The sequence below is a fragment of the Oncorhynchus tshawytscha genome, linkage group LG33 (assembly GCF_018296145.1).
Source record: "Oncorhynchus tshawytscha isolate Ot180627B linkage group LG33, Otsh_v2.0, whole genome shotgun sequence".
Taxonomy (NCBI): domain Eukaryota; kingdom Metazoa; phylum Chordata; class Actinopteri; order Salmoniformes; family Salmonidae; genus Oncorhynchus; species Oncorhynchus tshawytscha.
Window position 1 is genome coordinate 9,681,425 of NC_056461.1, and position 23,047 is coordinate 9,704,471.

The 23,047-nt window shown below is 43.3% G+C and overlaps 2 protein-coding genes across 3 annotated transcripts in view; one reads left to right on the forward strand and one right to left on the reverse strand.

Moving 5' to 3' along the window:
• The first annotated feature begins 738 nt into the window (after positions 1-738).
• ash2l (ash2 like, histone lysine methyltransferase complex subunit) lies at positions 739-14,114 on the forward strand. 2 transcript variants are annotated; one of them, XM_024397211.2, is made up of 17 exons: positions 739-832; positions 2,219-2,285; positions 2,376-2,521; positions 3,606-3,694; positions 3,802-3,896; positions 4,638-4,733; positions 4,867-4,962; positions 5,043-5,118; positions 5,309-5,326; positions 5,929-6,031; positions 6,213-6,430; positions 10,370-10,537; positions 10,654-10,847; positions 11,007-11,099; positions 11,899-11,997; positions 13,634-13,693; positions 13,829-14,114. In XM_024397211.2, the coding sequence occupies exons 1-17, from the start codon at positions 774-776 to the stop codon at positions 13,934-13,936; spliced, it is 1,785 nt and encodes a 594-aa protein (XP_024252979.1). In that variant the 5' UTR covers positions 739-773; the 3' UTR covers positions 13,937-14,114. The 2 variants fall into 2 exon arrangements, with proteins under 2 accessions (XP_024252979.1, XP_024252981.1); XM_024397213.2 differs by lacking the exon at positions 5,309-5,326.
• Positions 14,115-16,054: 1,940 nt separating this feature from the next.
• Positions 16,055-23,047, reverse strand: part of LOC112230874 (G protein-coupled receptor kinase 5) — a 35,602-nt gene continuing 28,609 nt past the window's right edge. Inside the window, exons 12-15 of the mRNA XM_024397215.2 lie at positions 18,017-18,225; positions 17,326-17,463; positions 17,080-17,217; positions 16,055-16,922 (exon numbers count right to left, since the gene is read on the reverse strand). Of these exons, the coding sequence (XP_024252983.1) occupies positions 16,773-16,922; positions 17,080-17,217; positions 17,326-17,463; positions 18,017-18,225 (635 nt within the window). The 3' untranslated portion in view covers positions 16,055-16,772. The remainder of the gene's footprint in view (positions 16,923-17,079; positions 17,218-17,325; positions 17,464-18,016; positions 18,226-23,047) is intronic.

The following is a 23,047-nucleotide window of genomic DNA, read 5'->3' on the forward strand; positions in this document are numbered from 1 at the left end:
GTCATGGTAAAGCCGGAGGAAACTGCCAATAAATATCAGAATGGCATTATAGCATTGATGGTGGTAATAAATGTGTTTTAGACATGTTTAACCACACATTAGGAAGGGGTTTGTCTGTGGTCATAAATGTAAGCTTATGTGTTCAAACAAGAAATTGCTATTTCATTTAGAGGATGTGGGTTTTGCCTAAAAAACATGTTCTACAACAGGCGTGGGCAATTCCAGTCCCCGAGGGCCTGATTGGTGTTACATTTTTGCCCCAGCCACAGCTAACACCCGACTCCAATAATCACCTAATCATGATCTTCAGTTTAGAATGCAATTTGATTAATCAGCTGTGTTTCTGTTCTACAATAATGCTGCACTCAGAGAATGTTTTTCTATACGGACCATCCTAGCAGAGAAAAGTCTAAGTGGGAACCTTGGGACGTTCACCTCTGACCCAATTTAAGTTGAAATGTAAAACGGGTTATGGTATGGTATGATTGATATAAAGGTTAAGGTTATGGTTAGGCAAGGGTTTGGGTTTAAGGTAGGGACTTCCCAAGGATTCCATTTAGCAAATACCATCCCGAGCAGTGCGACACAATTTCATGGCACACTCACAAAAGTTTCTACTTAATTGTCACTGATATAGGATCATAATTCCCCTACCCCAATGCATGTAGGTTTACATGCGAAAAGCTGAAACTGACTCCAGATCAGCGCTTGGCGTCTAGCGTCCGTTTACACCAAAACGTCTCGCGAGATGTCATATTTCATAGATTTGAAACATGGCGTCGGAAGGAGAAGCGGGTAGTGCTTCTGTTGTTGAACCAGATAATGGAGACTGGTAAGTCTCCGTTAAAACAGGGAAAGGGTAGTCGTTTTGTTTGTTGTTTAAGTGTGATGCTAGATAACCAGATAAATATTGCTCAACAAGCTAGACCGCTGATGTTAGCTAACTAAACTGAAGCTAGCTGGCTAGCAAGCTAACAACCCTTAGACGCCTCATTCAAATGCCCAACTTGTAAGCTAACTTGCAACAAACTAACTAAAGCATGAAAGAACAGGTTCATTTCCTTGTCGAATATTTACTTCTAAATAAATATCTAGCATGAATCCTGCAGAACCTAGCTAACTAGCAAACCAAAGTGAAAATAGCTAGCTCAGGTCCGGGGAGTTACGTGCGGCTTGCGGATGCTGAGCCAAGGCTGAAGGTTCAGCAGAGGGGCTCTGCATCTTTCTCTATTATACTTTCGTTACTCATAAAAGTAAAGATGTTACTATAGTGCTGAATAACCATTGTCTGTGTGCACAAGCTGTCATTTATCCAAAATACGAAATAAACGAGTTTTGAGCGCTTTATCCCAGCTGGCAGCATTGGTATTTTATTAGGAGCCCTAATACTAGTTGTTGCGAAAGCCGCAGCTAGTCGTACTGTGGTCCACACAGAACATGACACAATACAGAACATTAATAGACAACAACAGTTCAAGGACATAACTACATACATACACAAAATATCTAGGGCAAATATGGGACAGGTCTTGTGCTGTAAGGTGTTGTTTTATCTGTTTTTTAAAAACCAGGTTTGCTGTTTATTTGAGCAATATGAGATCAGAGTGCCATGCAATAATACTGTATGCTTTCTTGCATTTGTTTTGGATTTGGGGACTATGAAAAGACCCCTGGTGGCATGTCTGGTGTGGTATGTGTGTGTCAGCTGTGCATAAGTTGACGACGCAAATCATTTTGAATTTTCACATGGTTTCTTATAAAAAGTGACGCAGTCAGTTTCTCAACTCTTAGCCAAGAGACTGTCATGTATAGTATATATATTAGCCCTCTGATTACAATGATGCGCCGCTCTGTTCTGGGCCAGCTGCAACTTAACTAGGTCTTTCTTAGCACCACTTGACCACATGGCTGGACAATAATCAAGAGAAGACAAAACTAAAGCCTGCAGGACTTTCTTTGTGGAGTGTGGTGTCAAAAAAGCAGAACATCTCTTTATTACGGACAGACCTCTCCCCATCTTTACAACCATTGAATCTATGTTTTGACTTTGACAGTTTACAATCTAAGGTAACGCCAAGTCATTTAGTCTCAACTTGATCAACAGCCACACCATTCATTACCAGATTCAGCTAAGGTCTAGAGCTTAGGGAATTATTTGTATCAAATACATAGCTGAAGCTAAGCTAATGTTCATGTTGATATATTTGTTTACTTTCAGTGATGCTGGATTAGGGGACCTGACAGGCAACATGGACACTGAGTCATCAAATGGCAAAGAGGCCATGGTATTACAACTCTTATACAGCAGTTCTCTGGGCATCCCTGTTCTCAAACAGACAGACAGTAGCTAACCCTTTTCCCTGTGTTCTCCTCAGGACACGGGTGGTGAGGGTTTGGAGGCGGCGGACACCCAGACAGGTTCTGGGGACGAGGAAAGCGGCAGGCACCAGGGAGAGGTGGAGCTGCAGTGTGCTCTCTGTATGAAGTGGTTCACAGCCGACACCTTCAGCATCGACACCGCGTACGTGTGACTCACTGAGTAACTCATTCTCTCTCTTTTCATGGAGGCCTCTGGCCAACTGATTATAAGACTAAGCTTGTTAGACTTTTTAAAATTGCTCCCTGTAGCTCGACTAACCAGGTACTGGCTGAGATGAACATATAAGGATCAAGGTTTTTTGATGAGTCTTTCATACACTATGTTGACTGTGCCTTTAAACAGCTTGGAAAATTCCAGAAAATGATGTCATGGCTTTAGAAGCTTCTGATAGGCTAATTGTAGGTGTACCTGTGGATGTATTTCAAGGCCTACCATCAAACTCAGTGCCTCTTTGCTTGCCATCATGTAAAAATCTAAAGAAATCAGCCAAGACCTCAGAAAAATATTGTAGACCTCCACAAGTCTGGTTCATCCTTGGGAGCAATTTCCAAACGCCTGAAGGTACCACGTTAATTTATACAAACAATAGTATGCAAGTATAAATACCATGGGACCACGCAGTCATCATACCGCTCAGGAAGGAGACGCGTTCTGTCTCCTAGAGATGAACATACTTTGGTGCGAACAGTGCAAATCAATCCCAGAACAACAGCAAGGACCTTGTGAAGATGCTGGAGGAAGCAGGTACAAAAGTACCTATATCCACAGTAAAACGAGTCCTATATCGACATAACCTGAAAGGTTGCTCAGCAAGGAAGAAGCCACTGCTCCAAAACCGACATAAAAAGCCAGACTACGGTTTGCAACTACACATGGGGACAAAGATTGTACTTTTTGGTGAAATGTCCTCTTGTCTGATGAATCAAAAATGGCCATAATGACCACCGTTATGTCTGGAGGAAAAAGAGGGAGGCCGAAGAACACCATCCCAACCGTGAAGCACGGGGGTGGCAGTATCATGTTGTGGGGGTGCTTTGCTGCAGGAGGGACTGGTGCACTTCACAAAATAGATGGCATCATGAGGTGGGAACAACTGATTATAAGACTAAGCTTGTTAGACTTTTTAAAATTGCTCCCTGTAGCTCGACTAACCAGGTACTGGCTGAGATGAACATATAAGGATCAAGGTTTTTGGATGAGTCTTTCTCCCTCTCTCTCTCTCCAGGACTTGTTTGCCTTTCATGACCAACTATGTGTTCCATTGTAACGTGTGTCATCACAGCGGCAACACCTACTTCCTCAGGAAACAAGCCAGTAGGTGTTCTCAGTCAGCTGATACACTTCCGTGTGCATGTGTGAGCTTTGGGATTATTGATGGTCTGTTATCGATTGATTGTACTGAGTGTCGCTGTGTGTTCCAGACCTGAAGGAGATGTGTCTGACTGCCCTGGCTAACCTCACATGGAGGTCCAGGACTCAGGAAGAGCACCCCAAGACGATGTTCTCCAAAGACAAGGTTAGTCCTCTCAACAGTCCCTACATAATCCACTTTGAAAGCCAATGTGATCTTTTGAAAATGCTTGATACTACATGTCACGCCAAGATACGACACAGTCTTTTGCGGATGTTTTTCCGTTCTCTACACCTGCTTAAAACCTCTCTGGGATATGTGGGACGGTAGCGTCCCACCTCGCCAACAGCCAGTGAAATTGCAGGGCGCCAAATTCAAAACAACAGAAATCCCATTATTAAAATTCCTCAAACATAGAAGTATTTTACACCATTTTAAAGATAAACTTGTTGTAAATCCAGCCACAGTGTACGATTTCAAAAAGGCTTTACGACGAAAGCACACCAAACGATTGTTATGTCAGTACCTTGTCACAGAAAACACGGCCATTTTTCCAGCCAAAGAGAGGAGTCACAAAAAGCAGAAATAGAGATAAAATTAATCACTAACCTTTGATGATCTTCATCAGATGACACTCATAGGACTTCATGTTACACAATACATGTATGTTTTGTTCGATAAAGCTCATATTTATATCCAAAAATCTCAGTTTAAATTGGCACGTTATGTTCAGTAGTTCTAAAACATCCAGTGATTTTGCAGAGCCACATCAATTTACAGAAATACTCATAATAAACATTGATAAAAGATACAAGTGTTATGCATGGAATTTTAGATCCACTTCTCCTTAAAGACTCTGGATGTGTTTTGTTAGTGTTTTCCTGTATTCCCCTTCTCTCCTTGCAGGACATCATCCCGTTCATTGATAAATACTGGGAGTGTATGACCACCCGACAGAGACCTGGAAAGCTCACCTGGCCCAACAACATAGTCAAAGCCATGGTGATTCTATGAGCAACCACCGACCTACACAAGTGCACCAAACTGTACACGTCACACCAAATGATCACTGTTGAAAAAGTAGCCAGACTTTCTCTTTAGAATCATGTCTTTACTTGATTTTACTGTCTTTCAGAGTAAAGAGCGGGATGTGTTCCTGGTGAAGGAGCATCCAGACCCAGGCAGTAAGGACCCAGAGGAGGACTACCCCAAGTTTGGCCTGCTGGACCAGGTAGGAAAACACAACACACACACACACACACACACACACACACACAGTGAGGCTGACTGTTGGTTGGTTTTTCATCTCAGGATCTGGGAAACATTGGACCATCTTACGACAACCAGAAACAGACCACCGCTGCTCCCACTCCTGGAGGGCTCAACGGTAAGCTCAAAACATACCAACACACTTGCTAAACACATCAACACAAATTCGCACCAAACACACAACACATGTCACACACACTTTGATAACTAATTCCATGAAAAACTGTGTCACAGATTATAATTCCACACTAAAGCCCTAAGGGGTTCCTCTGTTATAAATGCTCTGTACATGCTGTGTTGCGTTCCAGGTGGACCTTGTTTCTCAGGTGAATATGATGTGGTGGTTTGGTATCTACCTCTGAGCTCTGTGTTTTGTGCAATCACAACTTTCCGGTTAGAGGTTGCCATAGGCACAGATCTAGGATCAGCGTACCCCCTCCCCCATTCCTTAGCGAAATAACGAAGGGGCAAAATGCAATCTGACCTTAGATCAGCGTCAATGGGCAACTTCACCCTGCTCCAATGGAAACCCTGTTCCTCACCTGCTCTGCGCTTATGCTTGGTGCCCTGAAGCTTTTACCCTTTTGATCTGGCTTTTGATTAGTGGACTGATTGAATTATTTAATTTCCTCTGGCTTTCTGCTCCTGAGTTCCCGGGCTTCATCTCAATGCTCTGGAAAAGCCTCGTCTTCCTTTCCGTACCCAGTGGTGAGTGGTAAAGGACAGACCAAAGGAGGCTGTTACTGTTGGGATGCAGCCGCGAAGTGGTGTGAAATAATCCCCTGGCTTCCTCTGTGTGGCTGCTACTCTCCTTTCACCCTAATATGTGGTGTCCCTCCCTGCTCAATCCATGCTTGTGCCTCTTCGGTGACTTTTTGCTGAAAGTGTATGCGTTCTATATTGTAACTTGTGTATTTGTTGTGTGAAGGTGGTCTGGCCCCCGGCCCAGGGAAGGGTAGGGGAGCCAAGCGTAAGCAGCAGCAGCAGCAACAGGAGGGAGCCACAGCCGGAGCAGCCAAGAGAACACGCAGGTACAACACAGACTGAAACATATGTAGGATGTATTATAATATGCAATCAATGCAACTCTCCTCTCTCTCTCTCTTTCTGTTATTCTCCTTCTCTTTCCCTCCACCTCATTTCTCTTTCTATCCCACATGCACACAATCCTGTTCTTTCTCTCATTCTTTCCTCTCTCCTTCCCCTCTGTAGTGACCCTCTGTTTTCGGCCCAGCGTCTACCCCCCCATGGTTACCCCCTGGAGCACCCCTTCAACAAAGATGGCTACCGCTACATCCTAGCAGAGCCGGACCCCCATGCCCCCGACCCAGAGAAACTAGAGCTGGACTGCTGGGCTGGGAAACCCATCCCCGGAGACCTCTACAGAGCCTGTCTCTACGAGAGAGTACTGCTAGCCCTGCACGACAGAGGTACACACACCCAGGAAACCCTACTGTAATGTAGTAGAGATGGGCTTCTTCTTATTAGCCTTACCCAGTCTGTCTTTCACCTTCTCTGAGAATACTGTGTGTGTGTGGGCGTCTTTGTGCTTGTGTGTCTGTTATTTCAATTTTACGATACTGATACCGTGTGTGTGTGTGTGTGTGTGTGTGTGTGTGTGTGTATATACAGTTAAAGTCGGAAGTTTACATACTTAGTTTGGAATTATTGAAACTAGTTTTTCAACCACTCCACAAATTTCTTGTTAACAAACTAGTTTTTGTACTTTGTGCATCACACACATAATTTCTCCAACAATTGTTAACAGACAGATTATTTAACTTATAATTCACTGAATCACAATTCCAGTGGGTCAGAAGTTTACATACACTAAGTTGACTGTGCCTTTAAACAGCTTGGAAAATTCCAGAAAATGATGTCATGGCTTTAGAAGCTTCTGATAGGCTAATTGTAGGTGTACCTGTGGATGTATTTCAAGGCCTACCTTCAAACTCAGTGCCTCTTTGCTTGCCATCATGTAAAAATCTAAAGAAATCAGCCAAGACCTCAGAAAAATATTGTAGACCTCCACAAGTCTGGTTCATCCTTGGGAGCAATTTCCAAACGCCTGAAGGTACCACGTTCATTTATACAAACAATAGTATGCAAGTATAAATACCATGGGACCACGCAGCCATCATACCGCTCAGGAAGGAGACGCGTTCTGTCTCCTAGAGATGAACATACTTTGGTGCGAACAGTGCAAATCAATCCCAGAACAACAGCAAGGACCTTGTGAAGATGCTGGAGGAAGCAGGTACAAAAGTACCTATATCCACAGTAAAACGAGTCCTATATCGACATAACCTGAAAGGCTGCTCAGCAAGGAAGAAGCCACTGCTCCAAAACCGACATAAAAAAGCCAGACTACGGTTTGCAACTACACATGGGGACAAAGATTGTACTTTTTGGTGAAATGTCCTCTTGTCTGATGAATCAAAAATGGCCATAATGACCACCGTTATGTCTGGAGGAAAAAGGGGGAGGCCGAAGAACACCATCCCAACCGTGAAGCACGGGGGTGGCAGTATCATGTTGTGGGGGTGCTTTGCTGCAGGAGGGACTGGTGCACTTCACAAAATAGATGGCATCATGAGGTGGGAAAATTGTGGATATGTTAAAGCAACTTCTAAAGACATCAAACAGGAAGTTAAAGATTGGTCGCAAATGGGTCTTCCAAATGGACAATGACCCCAAGCATACTTCCAAAGTTGTGGCAAAATGGCTTAAGGACAACAAAGTCAAGGTATTGGAGTGGCCATCACAAAGCCCTTACCTCAATCCTATAGAAAATGTGTGGGTTAACTGAAAAAGCATGTGCGAGCAAGGAGGCCTACAAACCTGACTTAGTTACACCAGCTCTGTTAGGAGGAATGGGCTAAAATCCACCCAACTTATTGTGGGAAGCTTGTGGAAGGCTACCCAAAATGTTTGACCGAAGTTTAACAATTTAAAGGCAATGCTACCAAATTCCCACTGAGTGTATGTAAACTTCTGACCCACTGGGAAAGTGATGAAAGAAAAATAAGCTGAAATAAATCATTCTCTCTACTATTATTTGGATATTTCACATTCTTAAAATAAAGTGGTGACCCTAACTGACCTAAGACAGGGAATTTTAACTGATTAAATGTCAGTAATTGTGAAAAACTGAGTTTAAATGTATTTGGATAAGGTGCATGTAAACATCCGACTTCAACTGTACATGCATATGAAATATTGTTGAAACAATAGATGTTCAGGACGAAACCTTAAAATGTATGATCAAGGAAAACAAAACCTGTATGTGAATATTCTAAGTTATTATATTTCAGTAATCACTTACATTTTGTTCAATATGGGAAAAATAATACATTTCCCAGAATGCATTCGTTTAACCCTCAAGTTGACCCTGAGGCCTTACATTTCTTTTCCAAACAAATACAATTGGTGGTGGAAATATAATTGACTAAGTTTCAAAGAGCATATAAACATTTTTTATAGAGAAAAGTTATATAATCTTTGCTATCTGGAAGTGTGACCTGTCAGATTCAATAAATGTATTTGTATTTGGCTAAGGTGTATGTAAACTTCCGGCTTCAACCGTGTGTTTGTATATATACAGTGGGGCAAAAAAGTATTTAGTCAGCCACCAATTGTGCAAGTTCTCCCACCTAAAATATGAGAGAGGCCTGTAATTTTCATCATAGGTACACTTCAACTATGACAGACCAAATTAGAAAAAAATATCCAGAAAATCACATTGTAGGATTTTTAATGAATTGCAAATTATGGTGGAAAATAAGTATTTGGTCACCTACAAACAAGCAAGATTTCTGGCTCTCACAGACCTGTAACTTCTTTAAGAGGCTCCTCTGTCCTCCACTCGTTACCTGTATTAATGGCACCTGTTTGAACTTGTTATCAGTATAAAAGACACATGTCCACAACCTCAAACAGTCACACTCCAAACTCCACTATGGCCAAGACCAACGAGCTGTCAAAGGACACCAGAAACAAAATTGTAGACCTGCACCAGGCTGGGAAGACTGAATCTGCAATAGATAATCAGCTTGGTTTGAAGAAATCAACTGTGGGAGCAATTAATAGGAAATGAAAGACATACAAGACCACTGATAATCTCCCTCGATCTGGGGCTCCACGCAAGATCTCACCCCGTGGGGTCAAAAGGATCACAAGAACCGTGAGCAAAAATCCCAGAACCACACGGGGGGACCTAGTGAATGACCTGCAGAGAGCTGTGACCAAAGTAACAAAGCCTACCATCAGTAACACACTACGCCATCAGGGACTCAAATCCTGCAGTGCCAGACGTGTCCCCCTGCTTAAGCCAGTACATGTCCAGGCCCGTCTGAAGTTTGCTAGAGAGCATTTGGATGATCCAGAAAGAGATTGGGAGAATGTCATATGGTCAGATGAAACCAAAATATAACTTTTTGGTAAAAACTCAACCTGTCGTGTTTGGAGGACAAAGAATGCTGAGTTGCATCCAAAGAACACCATACCTACTGTTTTTCTGCAAAGGGACCAGGACGACTGATCCGTGTAAAGGAAAGAATGAATGGGGCCATGTATCGTGAGATTTTGAGTGAAAACCTCCTTCCATCAGCAAGGGCATTGAAGATGAAACGTGGCTGGGTCTTTCAGCATGACAATGATCCCTAACACACCGCCCGGGCAACGAAGGAGTGGCTTCGTAAGAAGCATTTCAAGGTCCTGGAGTGGCCTAGCCAGTCTCCAGATCTCAACCCCATAGAAAATCTTTGGAGAGAGTTGAAAGTTTGTGTTGCCCAGCAACAGCCCCAAAACATTACTGCTCTAGAGGAGACCTGCATGGAGGAATGGACCAAAATACCAGCAACAGTGTGTGAAAACCTTGTGAAGACTTACAGAAAACGTTTGATCTCTGTCATTGCCAACAAAGGGTATATAACAAAGTATTGAGAAACTTTTGTTTTTGACCAAATACTTATTTTCCACCATAGTTTGCAAATAAATTCACAAAAAATCCTACAATGTGATCTTCATAGTTGAAGTGTACCTATGATGAAAATTACAGGCCTCATCTTTTTAAGTGGGAGAGCTTGCACAATTGTTGGCTGACTAAATACTTTTTTGCCCCACTGTATATGTGTGTGTGTGTGTGTATATATATATATATATATATGAGATAGCTTTGTTTTTTTTCTTTGACTTCATATTGATTCAATGTTTTTATTAAGAATCTATTCTGGATTTGACAGTTTTCCATTTCTTTACATTGAATACTCCGTCGAGGAAGAGCTTGCAAGTAAGCATTTCACTGTTCTTATCACACCTGCTGTATTCTGTGCACATGACAAATGTTGATTTGAGTTGTCTGTATGCAGCCCCCCAGCTGAAAATCTCAGATGACCGTCTGACAGTGACAGGGGAGAAGGGTTACAGCATGGTCAGAGCCTCCCACGGTGTCAGGAAAGGATCCTGGTACTTTGAGGTCTCCATCGATGAGATGCCCCCGGACACCGCAGCCAGACTGGGCTGGTCTCAGCCCCTAGGTAGATACTGCAGAAACACACACTCACACATACTGAGAGACAGGTACAAACTCCGCAGCTACATCTAGTTGATACCACACGTTAAAACATGTCCTGTCTCCCTGTGTGTGTTGTAGGTAACCTGCAGGCCCCTCTGGGATATGATAAGTTCAGCTACTCGTGGCGCAGTAAGAAAGGGACACGCTTCCACCAGTCTGTGGGGAAACACTACTCCTCAGGCTACGGACAAGGAGACACTCTGGGCTTCTTCGTAGAACTGCCGGACGGCACTGAGACAGCCAAGGCACTGCCTGACACGTACAAAGACAAGGTACTTAAAAAAAATGATATTTTTTTCAAATACTATAGTTGATAAATGAGTAACTGAGAATCAATAAAATATCCGAATTATGATTAGCAAATAGCAGACATCCACTCTCTGTTTTTATGAGACTTGACTGCTCATCCCTTTGTGTTTGTGTTCACTCAGGCGCTGATTAAGTTTAAGAGCTATCTGTACTTTGAGGAGAAGGACTATGTGGACAAGGCAGAGAAGAGCCTGAAGACTGTTACCCCCAGCAGGGTGAGGCTCCAGCATAGGACTCAAACCAATAGCTCAGACATTCAAATCAATGGAATGCATAGCTAGAACCAGTCGATCATTCAGAGCAGTGGAACGCATAACTAGAACCAGAGGATCATTCAGAGCATAACTAGAACCAGAGGATCATTCAGGCAGTGGAATGCATAGTTAGAACCAGTCGATCAACTGGAGAACCAGAGGATCATTCAGAGCAGTGGAACGCATAGTTAGAACCAGTCGATCATTCAAAGCAATGGAACGCATAGCTAGAACCAGTCGATCATTCAGAGCAGTGGAACGCAATAGCTAGAACCAGTCGATCATTCAGAGCAGTGGAACGCATAACTAGAACCAGAGGATCATTCAGAGCAGTGGAACACATAACTAGAACCAGAGGATCATTCAGAGCAGTGGAACGCATAACTAGAACCCGCTGATCATTCAGAGCAGTGGAACACATAACTAGAACCAGAGGATCATTCAGAGCAGTGGAACGCATAACTAGAACCCGCTGATCATTCAGAGCAGTGGAACGCATAACTAGAACTCGTCGATCATTCAGAGCAGTGGAACGCATAACTAGAACCAGTAGATCATTCCGAGCAGTGGAACGCATAACTAGAACCAGTAGATCATTCAGAGCAGTGGCAACCAGAGGCCATATTGGATGTACCATTTGGAATGTTGATGAATTTGGATAATCTCAATCTATTTTTATTGTCAATATCATACGTTTGTTGACAGTAGATATAGCAATTGGCTTTTCCATTTGTTGAAATCTGTTCTTCCCTCTTTCTAGATGCTGTTCTATAAGAATGGGGTGAACCAGGGTCAGGCCTATGAGAACCTGTTTGAGGGGCTTTACTTCCCTGCCATCTCTCTCTACAGGGGCTGCACGGTTAGTGCTGTGTGTGTGTCTGTTTGAAGGGTTCTATTTTCTCTCTCCATCTGCAGCAGCCTTTCTTAAAGTATGGGTCGTGACCCACGGACCTGTTAATGGTGGGTCGCGACGTGTCAGAGTAAATGTTTAATTATTTCATTAATTACTGAAATTGATTTGGCAACGTGCATTTGCTCTCTCCGTTCAGTGCGCTCTCTGCTTAGCAGCAGCCTCTGCTCAGTTTGGCAGCTGCGGAAGTGTGAGAGGGAGATGCCCGTGTGCTTCGCGGTTTACCGGATCTTTTTTCTGCAGTTTTCTTTAAGATCACTCGGCGACCCCACACGATGCAGCGCTGTCTTGTTATTCCCACTCGCCATCACTCACCGCTATCATCAAATGGACTCATGCTAGCCACAAGTTCTGACTGAGCTCAATTCATACAAACTTATAGCGCGGAGCGCCCACAATGTGTTTTGTGCAGGGAAGTGCGTAGTAATGAGTCTCTCATAACAAACAAGTGAATAAAACGACACGTCCTGACCAAACATCCACAGCATGATGGTAAACCCAGGGAGTTCTTTCAGAACAGGGCAGAATGCTTCAGGAAACAATGCTTCAAACCTGGAAAAGTTAGTCAGCTGGCAAGGCATTGTTGTCATTTTATAACAGATGATAATAAGCAGAAATAAGGGCGTACTAACTGTCATAGTAGTAGATGTGAGTTTCTCTTTCAAACTATCCCCTGTCCTTGTACACAGCTAATAGCTAACATTCACCAAAGCAAGCTAGCTACTGATAGTGCAACCCTAGTAACAGTACAGATGAAAAATGATCAGGCCCTATGTACATCTTACTGTAGAAATGATTGTTGAAAACTAGTCTAGGTTGGAGCTGTTGCTGCTAAAATACAATCATATTTTTTATTCTTAACTGGAATAAACTGATTGAAGCGAGATGCTTTTTGAGGTAAACACACTCGCACAGTTCTGGGTTGCTCATTTACAGCAGGAAGCGGTCTCCTGCCTGACTGAGAAAGCAGTAGATGTTCTGGTCCAGTTTGGCACCACATACCTATGTGAGTCAGGGTTCTCAACTCTGACATACTTAAAAAACAAGTACAGAAACAGTTTCAAGGCTGAGCATGACCTCAGTGTTACACTGTCAAAAACTGAGCCCAGAATAGACATGCTGTCATTAGGACTGTGTTTTCTGGTCTACATCTGTATAATGTGATCAATCTGTTTATTCCAGTTCAGAATAAAAAATATGCGTTGTATTTTAACGGCAACAGTTCCAACCTAGACAGATATTTACGAGTGTTTTTTTTAATGGGGGAGAATAAACATGAATATATATTTATATGGATATTACATTTCATTGTTATTTGTTTTTGTCTCTATTGCATTTGTTTTAGGCATAAGGGAAATGAAATGTACCAACATTTATGTGTAGTTGCATATTGTCCTAAGCTTGGGTCCCAGGAAAAACACAGAATGTCTCATTTGTGTTCACGGCTGAAAAGGTTTAAGAATCCCTGCCCTACAGCACTAAATAATTCAATGCCCCAAAGTTTTGTGCTCTGATATAGCCAAGTATCTACTTCAGGGATTCCCATTTGAATCACATTATGTTGATTGTCCCTCCTTTCTCCCAGGTGTCCGTTAACTTTGGACCACATTTCAAACACCCTCCAAAGGACATCAAGTACCAGCCAGTGAGTACACAGACGTGCATGCTTTTAAAAAATTTGATTAGACGAGCAATAGAGGTACAGTACTTGGGAGTTTTGACGTCACTTGAGGTTGTAGATGGGATTAATTGGTGTACGTTTGTGTGTGTCCCCTCCCAGATGAGTGACATGGGCTGGGGAGCAGTGATCGAACACACGTTGGCTGACATGCTGTACCATGTAGAGACGGACGTGGACGGACGACGTAGCCCGCCCTGGGAAGGATAAACGCACGCGCACACCAGAGCTCAACACACAGACGGCCAGTTGAGTGTTTGGACAAAGGCACGGAGGAGTCCATTCCAGCAGATATAGGTGGGCTGATGTCGACCTGAACACTGACACACCGTACTCTCACTGTACTCTTTAAACATTACCTTCATTAGTAACTTTGAAAAAATCATAATGGATAAGATGTGTGTGTGATCTAAAATAGGGAGACTTTGATATCAGTTGACTGATTTTTACGTGTGTCTGAACAAAACACTCTTAGTTTATGAAGCACGTCCAGGTGTTTCAGCATTGTAAATTCATGTACTGGTATGCATAAACAGTTAAAGGGAAGTGTAAAAAAATTATTCTACTTCATATTCATCTCCAGCATCACCCCAACGTCAACATATGTGAAAATGGCGTGTTTCTGTTTTGTAGTAAAAAAGATAGAGAACCTTAAGTGTTTCTAATGACATCATCGGTGTGCATCATGTGATTTTTAACCAATTACGAGTAGGCATTGCCTACTAATTGGAAACACTTATCTTCCTCTTTTACTACAAAACATAACACGCCAGTTTCAATTGTGAAAAAGTTAAAATTGTGAAATGTCCCTCAAAAGGAAGAAACAAATCTGTACATTGTTTTGACCCAACTAAGTTTCAATTTAATATATCTAACGTTTGTCAGCACCCCAGGTAGTCTTATTGACAGAGGTTCTATTTTCAAATGAACAGATTCAGTTGCCTGTGTTCTGTTATTTGTCGTAAAATACTATATATAGACAAAAGTATGTGGACACCCCTTCAAACTAGTGGATTCAGCCACACCTGTGTTTCAGCCACACCTGTTGCTGACAGGTGTATAAAATCGAGCGCACAGCCATGCAATCTCCATAGACAAAAAATGGCAGTAGAATGACCTTACTGAAGAACTCAGTGACTTTCAATGTGGCACCGTCATAGGATGCCACCTCCAACAAGTCAGTTTGTCAAATTTCTGCCCTGCTAGAGCTGCCCCGGTCAACTGTAAGGGCTGTTATTGGGAAGTGGAAATGTCTAGGAGCGTTGAGCAATAACGAAGTATGAGGCTCAGCTGCGAAGTGGTAGGCCACACAAGCTCACAGAATGGGACCACGAGGGCTGAAGGGTGTAGTGTGTTATCTGTCATTGGTTGCAACACTCACTACCGCATTCCAAACTGGCTCTGGAAGCAACGTCAGCACAATAACTGTTTTTCGGGAGTGTCATGAAATGGGTTTCCATGGCCGAGCAGCCACACACAAGCCTAAGATCACAATGCGCAATGCCAAGCGTCGACTGGAGTGGTGTAAAGCTCACCGTCATTGGACTCTGGAGCAGTGGAAACTCGTTCTCTGGAGGGATGAATCACGCGTCAGTATTTGGCAGTCCGACGGACGAATCTGGGTTTGGCGAATGCCAGGAGAACGCTACCTGCCGCAATGTGTAGTAACAAATATAAAATTTGGTGGAGATGGAATAATGGTATGGGGATGTTTTTCATGGTTAGGACTAGGCCCCTTAGTTCCAGTGAAGGGAAACCTTAACGCTACAGCATACAATGACATTCTAGATGATTCTGTGCTTCCTCCTTTATGGCAACAGTTTGGGGAAGGCCCTTTCCTGTTTCAGCATGACAATGCTCCCCTGCACAAGGTGAGGTCCATACAGAAATGGTTTGTTGAGATCGGTGTGGAGGAACTTGACTTGACTGCACAGAGCCCTGACCTCAATCCCATCGAACACCTTTGGGATTAATTGGCACGCCGACTGCGAGCCAGGCCTAATCGCCCAACATCAGTGCCTGACCTCACTAATGCTCTTGTGGCTGAATGGAAGCAAGTTTCCAACATCTAGTGGAAAGCCTTCCCAGAAGAGTGGAGGCTGTTTTATCAGCAAAGGGGGGACCAACACCATATTAATGTCCATGATTTTGGAATGAGTTGTTTGACGGGCAGGTGTCCACATACTTTTGGCCATGTAGTGTAGCTGCTAGCTGGTCTCATAGAAGTAAAATTGAATTGCTTTACCAAGTAGTTTGGTCTTTTTTTTTACGATGTTATTTTGTTTTACATTCATACTGGTTTTAATAAAGTGAAGATTTTTGGAAAGATTTGTTTTCAGGCTCTTTATTCTGAGGTTACATACAAAACACAGGTAGGTACAAAATCAAAACACTGTCTTTGCTGAGGTTTCCCTTTGATCATTCTAAATGAGTGTTTTACAGAAATAAGACCGCCTCTCCTCAGTATGATAGTTTGGGGATGGTCCCTTTGGCCTGTGCTGGTGAATGATAGATGGTATGGCCCGAGTGTGTGACAGAGACATTAGACATCTCTTAAATAAAGCCCTGTGCTATCACTTCATCTTTAAAGTGTGCGCTCTTTAAGTGCTGGAGAGAAAGTGAGAACATCTGGCCACAGATTCTTGTTCTTCTTTGGCTGTGTTTGGGTTGTTGATTTGCAGAAGGCGGCAGGGTAGCCTAGTGGTTAGAGCGTTGGACTAGTAACCGAAAGGTTGCAAGTTCAAATCCCAGAGCTGACAAGGTACAAATCTGTCGTTCTGCCCCTGAACAAGTTAACCCACTGTTCCTAGGCCATCATTGAAAATATGAATTTGTTCTTAACTGACTTGTCTAGTTAAATGAAGGTAACATACATTTAAAAAAAATTGTTTAAGTACTAACTGGTTGATCTGTGTATTGATCAGTGTGCTGAGTGATCATCAACACCAACAAATCATTTTACTCTACACCGGGTAAGCTGATTGAGGGAATGTTCTCATTTACAACTAATGTTGCAGTGGTGAGAGGGTTTGAGGAAGCCCATCTATCAACAGGTGTGTGTCTTGTGGAAGATGCGGTCCAGCAGTCTACGTTTGGGTTTCTCTGGGGCAGGATTCTGGCCCCAGTCCAGGTCAGGGGGTCTAGAACCATGAGGGCCAAACACATTCAGCTCCTTGAAACAACCCATCTCTATCATCTATAGAGAGAGACGGGGGAGAAAGGCGAGTGATCTCTATTAGCCTATGACGTAACCATACCTAACCTTATGTTCAAATTTCTACCAAGAGGATAAATTGCATTGAATTGAACAAAACGTAACTAAATCAAAGGTAATCTGCTGCAGTTGACTTTACCTCTGTCTGCCAGGGTATGGCCACGCAGCCTGTGTTAAACTTGGTGTAGAAGTCGTCGTCTGTCCTCTCCAAAATGACTCCTTTTACTGTGGAGAACTCATCAATGTCCTGCACATCCTTGCAGTACACCGCCCTGGGCTGGACAGAGGGAGGGAAGGATGGGGATGATGACATGCCTTCATTAGGGTTAATGCTATAGTTGGGGGTTAACAAGTAGAGGTTAGTGGGTACAGATAGGGTATGTACATTCGGTTTGAAGGGTGGCTCAATGACTCCGGCGTCCAGCCTCCTGAAGTTGATGGTGCTGAAGAAGGGATGAGACTTGACCCCTTCCACCCCACACCTTCCACACCCTAACCTCTGTCTCGGGTCTTTGGTCAACAGCTGAGAGAGCGGTGGGGGGTGAAAGAGAAAGATTAGTGAGAGAGAGAAAAGCATCGATGCAGTTCTAATATAGAACTATAGGTAACTGCTAAAATAAAGGAAACACTTGAGTATATTGAAAGCAGGTGCTTCCACACGTGGTCCCTGACCCATGCTTTGGGTCATGTATATAAATGCCCAGTTGTCCATTATAAGAGATCTTAGTGACTTTCAAAGGAGCATTAAAGGTTCTGTCACCAGATCTTAACCCAATAACACTTGGGTTAAGATCATGGGAGATTCTGGAGTGGTGCCTGAGACAGTGTTTTCCACCACCATCAACAAAATACCAAATTATGGAATTTCTAAGGGGGGAAATGTTGTTGCATCCTTCCATCAGAGTTTCAGACACTTGTAGAATCTATGCCAAGGCGCATTGAATCTGTTCTGACGGCTGGTCGTGGCCCAACGCCCACATTGTTGGTGTTTCCTTTATGTTGACAGTTACATTTACATTTGAACTACATTTAGTTGACAAGCTTCAGGTCAAAGCTGAGCAAAAGTCTAGTCTCACAGAGCGGCAGAAGTCTTCTGTCTCGCTGCTAAATGTCTTCCTGTACACCTCTTCCGTCTCCTGTATCCTTCTCTCCATCTCTTTTTCTGTCAATTGCTCCCCTTGTCTCTTGAATGGGGATCGTCCGGCCGTCATCTCGTACACAAGGCAGCCCAGGCCCCACCAATCAGGGCTTATCCCGTAGTACTCATGGCCAATCACCTCTGGAGCTGAGGGAAAGAGGGACAGGTTTGGAAATGTCCACTCCCTGTTTGTTGTTGCTCCTAAATTAGATCTGTAATGAGACTTAGTGATAGTACAACATCTGGAAGGAAAAGGTGAATGTAAAAAAATATATATATATTCATTTTGACCACTGTGGGCATCTAAACAGTGTGCAAGTCTTGTAATGATATTTCATATACCTTGCACTTTTTGAAGTCCGCAAGATATGAATACACAACCTGTGTTGGAGCCAAATTCCGAGTCGAGTCCGGGAGAAGGGGTCCGAGTCAAGACCGAGACCAGAAATATGCGAGTTCAATTACCATGATTTTAATTTTGTCAAATTGCCACCACAAAAGTTAAAAATGCCCACTATTTAAATTGTATTAGGGAAAAATGTTGAAGTGGAATTACATTTTGACTTAATGGATGGGACCATTATTACAATAATTTAGGTCAACTTACTGCGCAATAGCGAGCAGTAGTTTTCCCATGGGTGTGCTAGCTAGCTTGTTGTCGGCTAGTTTGCAGCAGGTGTTATCAAAGAGGATGATGTTGCTAATTTGTTAGCTTCTCCCTTTTCGCAGCAGCAACTCACTGCCTTCCTGAAGACAAACAATGTATACGAAATGCTTCAGTCTGGTTTTAGACACCCCATAGCACTGAGACTGCACTTGTGAAGGTGGTAAATTACATTTTAATGGCATCGGACCGTGGCTCTGCATCTGTCCTCGTGCTCCTAGACCTTAGTGCTGCTTTTGATACCATCGATCACCACATTCTTTTGGAGAGATTGGAAACCCAAATTGGTCTACACGACAAGTTCTGGCCTGGTTTAGATCTTATCTGTCGGAAAGATATCAGTTTGTCTCTGAATGGTTTGTCCTCTGACAAATCAACTGTAAATTTCGGTGTTCCTCAAGGTTCCGTTTTAGGACCACTATTGTTTACACTATATAATTTTACCTCTTGGGGATGTTATTCGAAAACATAATGTTAACTTTCACTGCTATGCGGATGACACACAGCTGTACATTTCAATGAAACATGGTGAAGCCCCAAAATTGCCCTTGCTAGAAGCATGTGTTTCAGACATAAGGAAGTGGATGGCTGCAAACTTTCTACTTTTAAACTCGGACAAAACAGAGATGCTTGTTCTAGGTCCCAAGAAACAAAAAGATCTTCTGTTGAATCTGACAATTAATCTTAATGGTTGTACAGTCGTCTCAAATAAAACTGTGAAGGACCTCGGCGTTTCTCTGGACCCTGATCTCTCTTTTGAAGAACATATCAAGACCATTTCAAGGACAGCTTTTTTCCATCTACGTAACATTGCAAATATCAGAAACTTTCTGTCCAAAAAGTATGCAGAAAAATTAATCGACTACTGCAATGCTCTACTTTCCGGCTACCCGGATAAAGCACTAAATAAACTTCAGTTAGTGCTAAATACGGCTGCTAGAATCCTGACTAGAATCAAAAAATTTGATCATATTACTCCAGTGCTAGCCTCTCTACACTGGCTTCCTGTCAAAGCAAGGGCTGATTTTCAAGGTTTTACTGCTAACCTACAAAGCATTACATGGGCTTGCTCCTACCTATCTCTCTGATTTGGTCCTGCCGTACATACCTACACGTACTCTACAGTCACAAGACGCAGGCCTCCTAATTGTCCCTAGAATTTCTAAGCAAACAGCTGGAGGCAGGGCTTTCTCCTATAGAGCTCCATTTTTATGGAACGGTCTGCCTACCCATGTCAGAGACGCAAACTCGGTCTCAACCTTTAAGTCTTTACTGAAGACTCATCTCTTCAGTGGGTCATATGATTGAGTGTAGTCTGGCCCAAGAGTGGGAAGGTGAACGGAAAGGCTCTGGAGCAACGAACCGCCCTTGCTGTCTCTGCCTGGCCGGTTCCCCTCTTTCCACTGGGATTCTCTGCCTCTAACCCTATTACCCCAGTGACTATTACAGAGTCACTGGCTTACTGGGGCTCTCTCATGCCGTCCCTGGAAGGGGTGCGTCACCTGAGTAGGTTGATTCACTGATGTGGTCATCCTGTCTGGGTTGGCGCCCCCCCTTGGGTTGTGCCATGGCGGAGATCTTTGTGGGCTATAGTCAGCCTTGTCTCAGGATGGTAAGTTGGTGGTTGAAGATATCCCTCTAGTGTTGTGGGGGCTGTGCTTTGGCAAAGTGGGTGGGGTTATATCCTTCCTGTTTGGCCCTGTCCGGGGGTGTCCTTGGATGGGGCCACAGTGTCTCCTGACCCCTCCTGTCTCAGCCTCCAGTATTTATGCTGCAGTAGTTTGTGTCGGGGGCTAGGGTCAGTTTGTTATATCTGGAGTACTTCTCCTGTCCTATTCGGTGTCCTGTGTGAATCTAAGTGTTCGTTCTCTCCTTCTCTCTCTCGGAGGACCTGAGCCCTAGGACCATGCCCCAGGACTACCTGACATGATGACTCCTTGCTGTCCCCAGTCCACCTGGCCGTGCTGCTGCTCCAGTTTCAACTGTTCTGCCTTATTATTATTTGACCATGCTGGTCATTTATGAACATCTTGGCCATGTTCTGTTATAATCTCCACCTGGCACAGCCAGAAGAGGACTGGCCACCCCACATATGCTCTCTCTAATTCTCTCTTTCTTTCTCTCTCTCGGAGGACCTGAGCCCTAGGACCATGCCCCAGGACTACCTGACATGACTCCTTGCTGTCCCCAGTCCACCTGACCGTGCTGCTGCTCCAGTTTCAACTGTTCTGCCTTATTATTATTCGACCATGCTGGTCATTTATGAACATTTGAACATCTTGGCCATGTTCTGTTATAATCTCCACCCGGCACAGCCAGAAGAGGACTGGCCACCCCACATAGCCTGGTTCCTCTCTAGGTTTCTTCTTAGGTTTTGGCCTTTCTAGGGAGTTTTTCCTAGCCACTGTGCTTCTACACCTGCATTGCTTGCTGTTTGGGGTTTTAGGCTGGGTTTCTGTACAGCACTTTGAGATATCAGCTGATGTACGAAGGGCTATATAAATAAATTTGATTTGAATGGAGGCAGCAGACAATGTACCAGGCCAGCTGTGATTTATAAACTGATAGCAATATTTTTTGGACTACCAAGAAATGTACTGGTGAATGAATCATGCATTGAACTGCATCCATTTATACTGCCAACAATGCCTTAGTGTGTGTCATAGAACGTTGAGTTAAATATACCCTATTTTTAAAAGCTCCTTATAAAGTTGGTTTTGTAGCATTAACTGGGAATGTTATATTTTTGACTGATATGATTGTCTGTTTCATATTAAAATGCTGAGAGTTCCACTTTAAACTTTGTCACTGGTCACTTTGTGTGCTAAATGTGATGTTTCTTTGGGAAGTAATAGTTGTACATTTCGATTTGGGAAATGCTTAATGGTTGTGTTTTTGTATTCTTATGATTGGGACCTCTACAGGCTTATGTCTGAGTGAATGGACTGCTTATCCTTTAATGTCATGGGAGCTCCCGTGTGCCGCAGCAGTCTAAGGCACTACATCTCAGTGCTAGAGGCGTCACTACAGACCCTGGTTCGATTCCTAGTGAAATAAAGGTTTAAAAAAAAGTCTTATTCGGTCTGTCCCCAAATTCATATATAGTTGGTTCAGGGTTTGTTTTGATATTTCAACCTGCGTGTCCTGATCGCGTCTGGTGTGGATGGACAAAATCAATATGCTCGCAATGGCGTGTGCTCGAGCCCGGTCTAGGTCGGCATGTAAGCTGTACACCCACTTTCTTTTCAGTGGGCATTAAGTATACTCACTTCTTATTCCCTACTGATGCGTATCGAAGTAGTGTAGCAGAGGTATATGACTTATTATGATGTAGTACAATAGAGAAATGATGCAAAAAGTTTCCTACACAATCGCAAAGTACATGAAATATATTCACATATGCGCCGCACACATAGCTTACTTTCAACGGAATATCATCTGCAGGCAGCAAGTGTGTGCAGCTCAACTGGTCTTGGCATGGAGCAGCTCACTGAAGAATTACATCAGTAGCCGGTAGGGTAAGAAATGCTAAGGCAACAATGGGTATGCAAACCAGGAATTGAAAAAGTTTAGTCCGAAGTGTTGGTTAGTAGGTTATTGGTGATGTGCAATTGTCTTCATGTGCTATTTGCATCAGGGGCGTAGACATGGATGGGGCCTAGGTGGACAGAGGCCCACCCACTAGTGAGCCCTGACTGGCCCACCCAATCAGATTTGATGTGGTTTAAGCATCGTTGTGACAATCAAATTGTTAAAAATAAAACTACTGACAGTGAAAATCAGAAAAATCTATAGGAAAACAAACAAAGCAGGATATTTTACACAGGGTGCATTTCCTTCGCTGGGCGGGCCATGTGGGAACTTTTTGGCAAAATATGAGTAGACCCACTCCTCCACTGCATAGGGCCGATGGAAAGACAGCAGTCACAGAGAGCATATTTTTTATTTTATTGAACCTTTTAACTAGGCAAGTCAGTTAAGAACACATTCTTATTTACAATGACGGCCAAAACCGGACGATGCTGGGCCAATTGTGCGCTGCCCAATGGGACTCCCAATCACGGCCGGTTGTGATACAGCCTGGATAAGCATTAACCGTTCATGGCTATTTAGCTAGCTAATTTGTCCTGGGATATAAACATTGGGTTGTTATTTTACCTGAAATGCACAAGGTCCTCTACTCCGACAATTAATCCACAGATAAAAGAGTAAACCGAGTTAGTTTCTTGTAATCTCTCGTTCAGTCTCTGTCTTCTTTGGACTTTATATGGCGGTTGGCAACCAACTTTAAGGTGCATTACCACC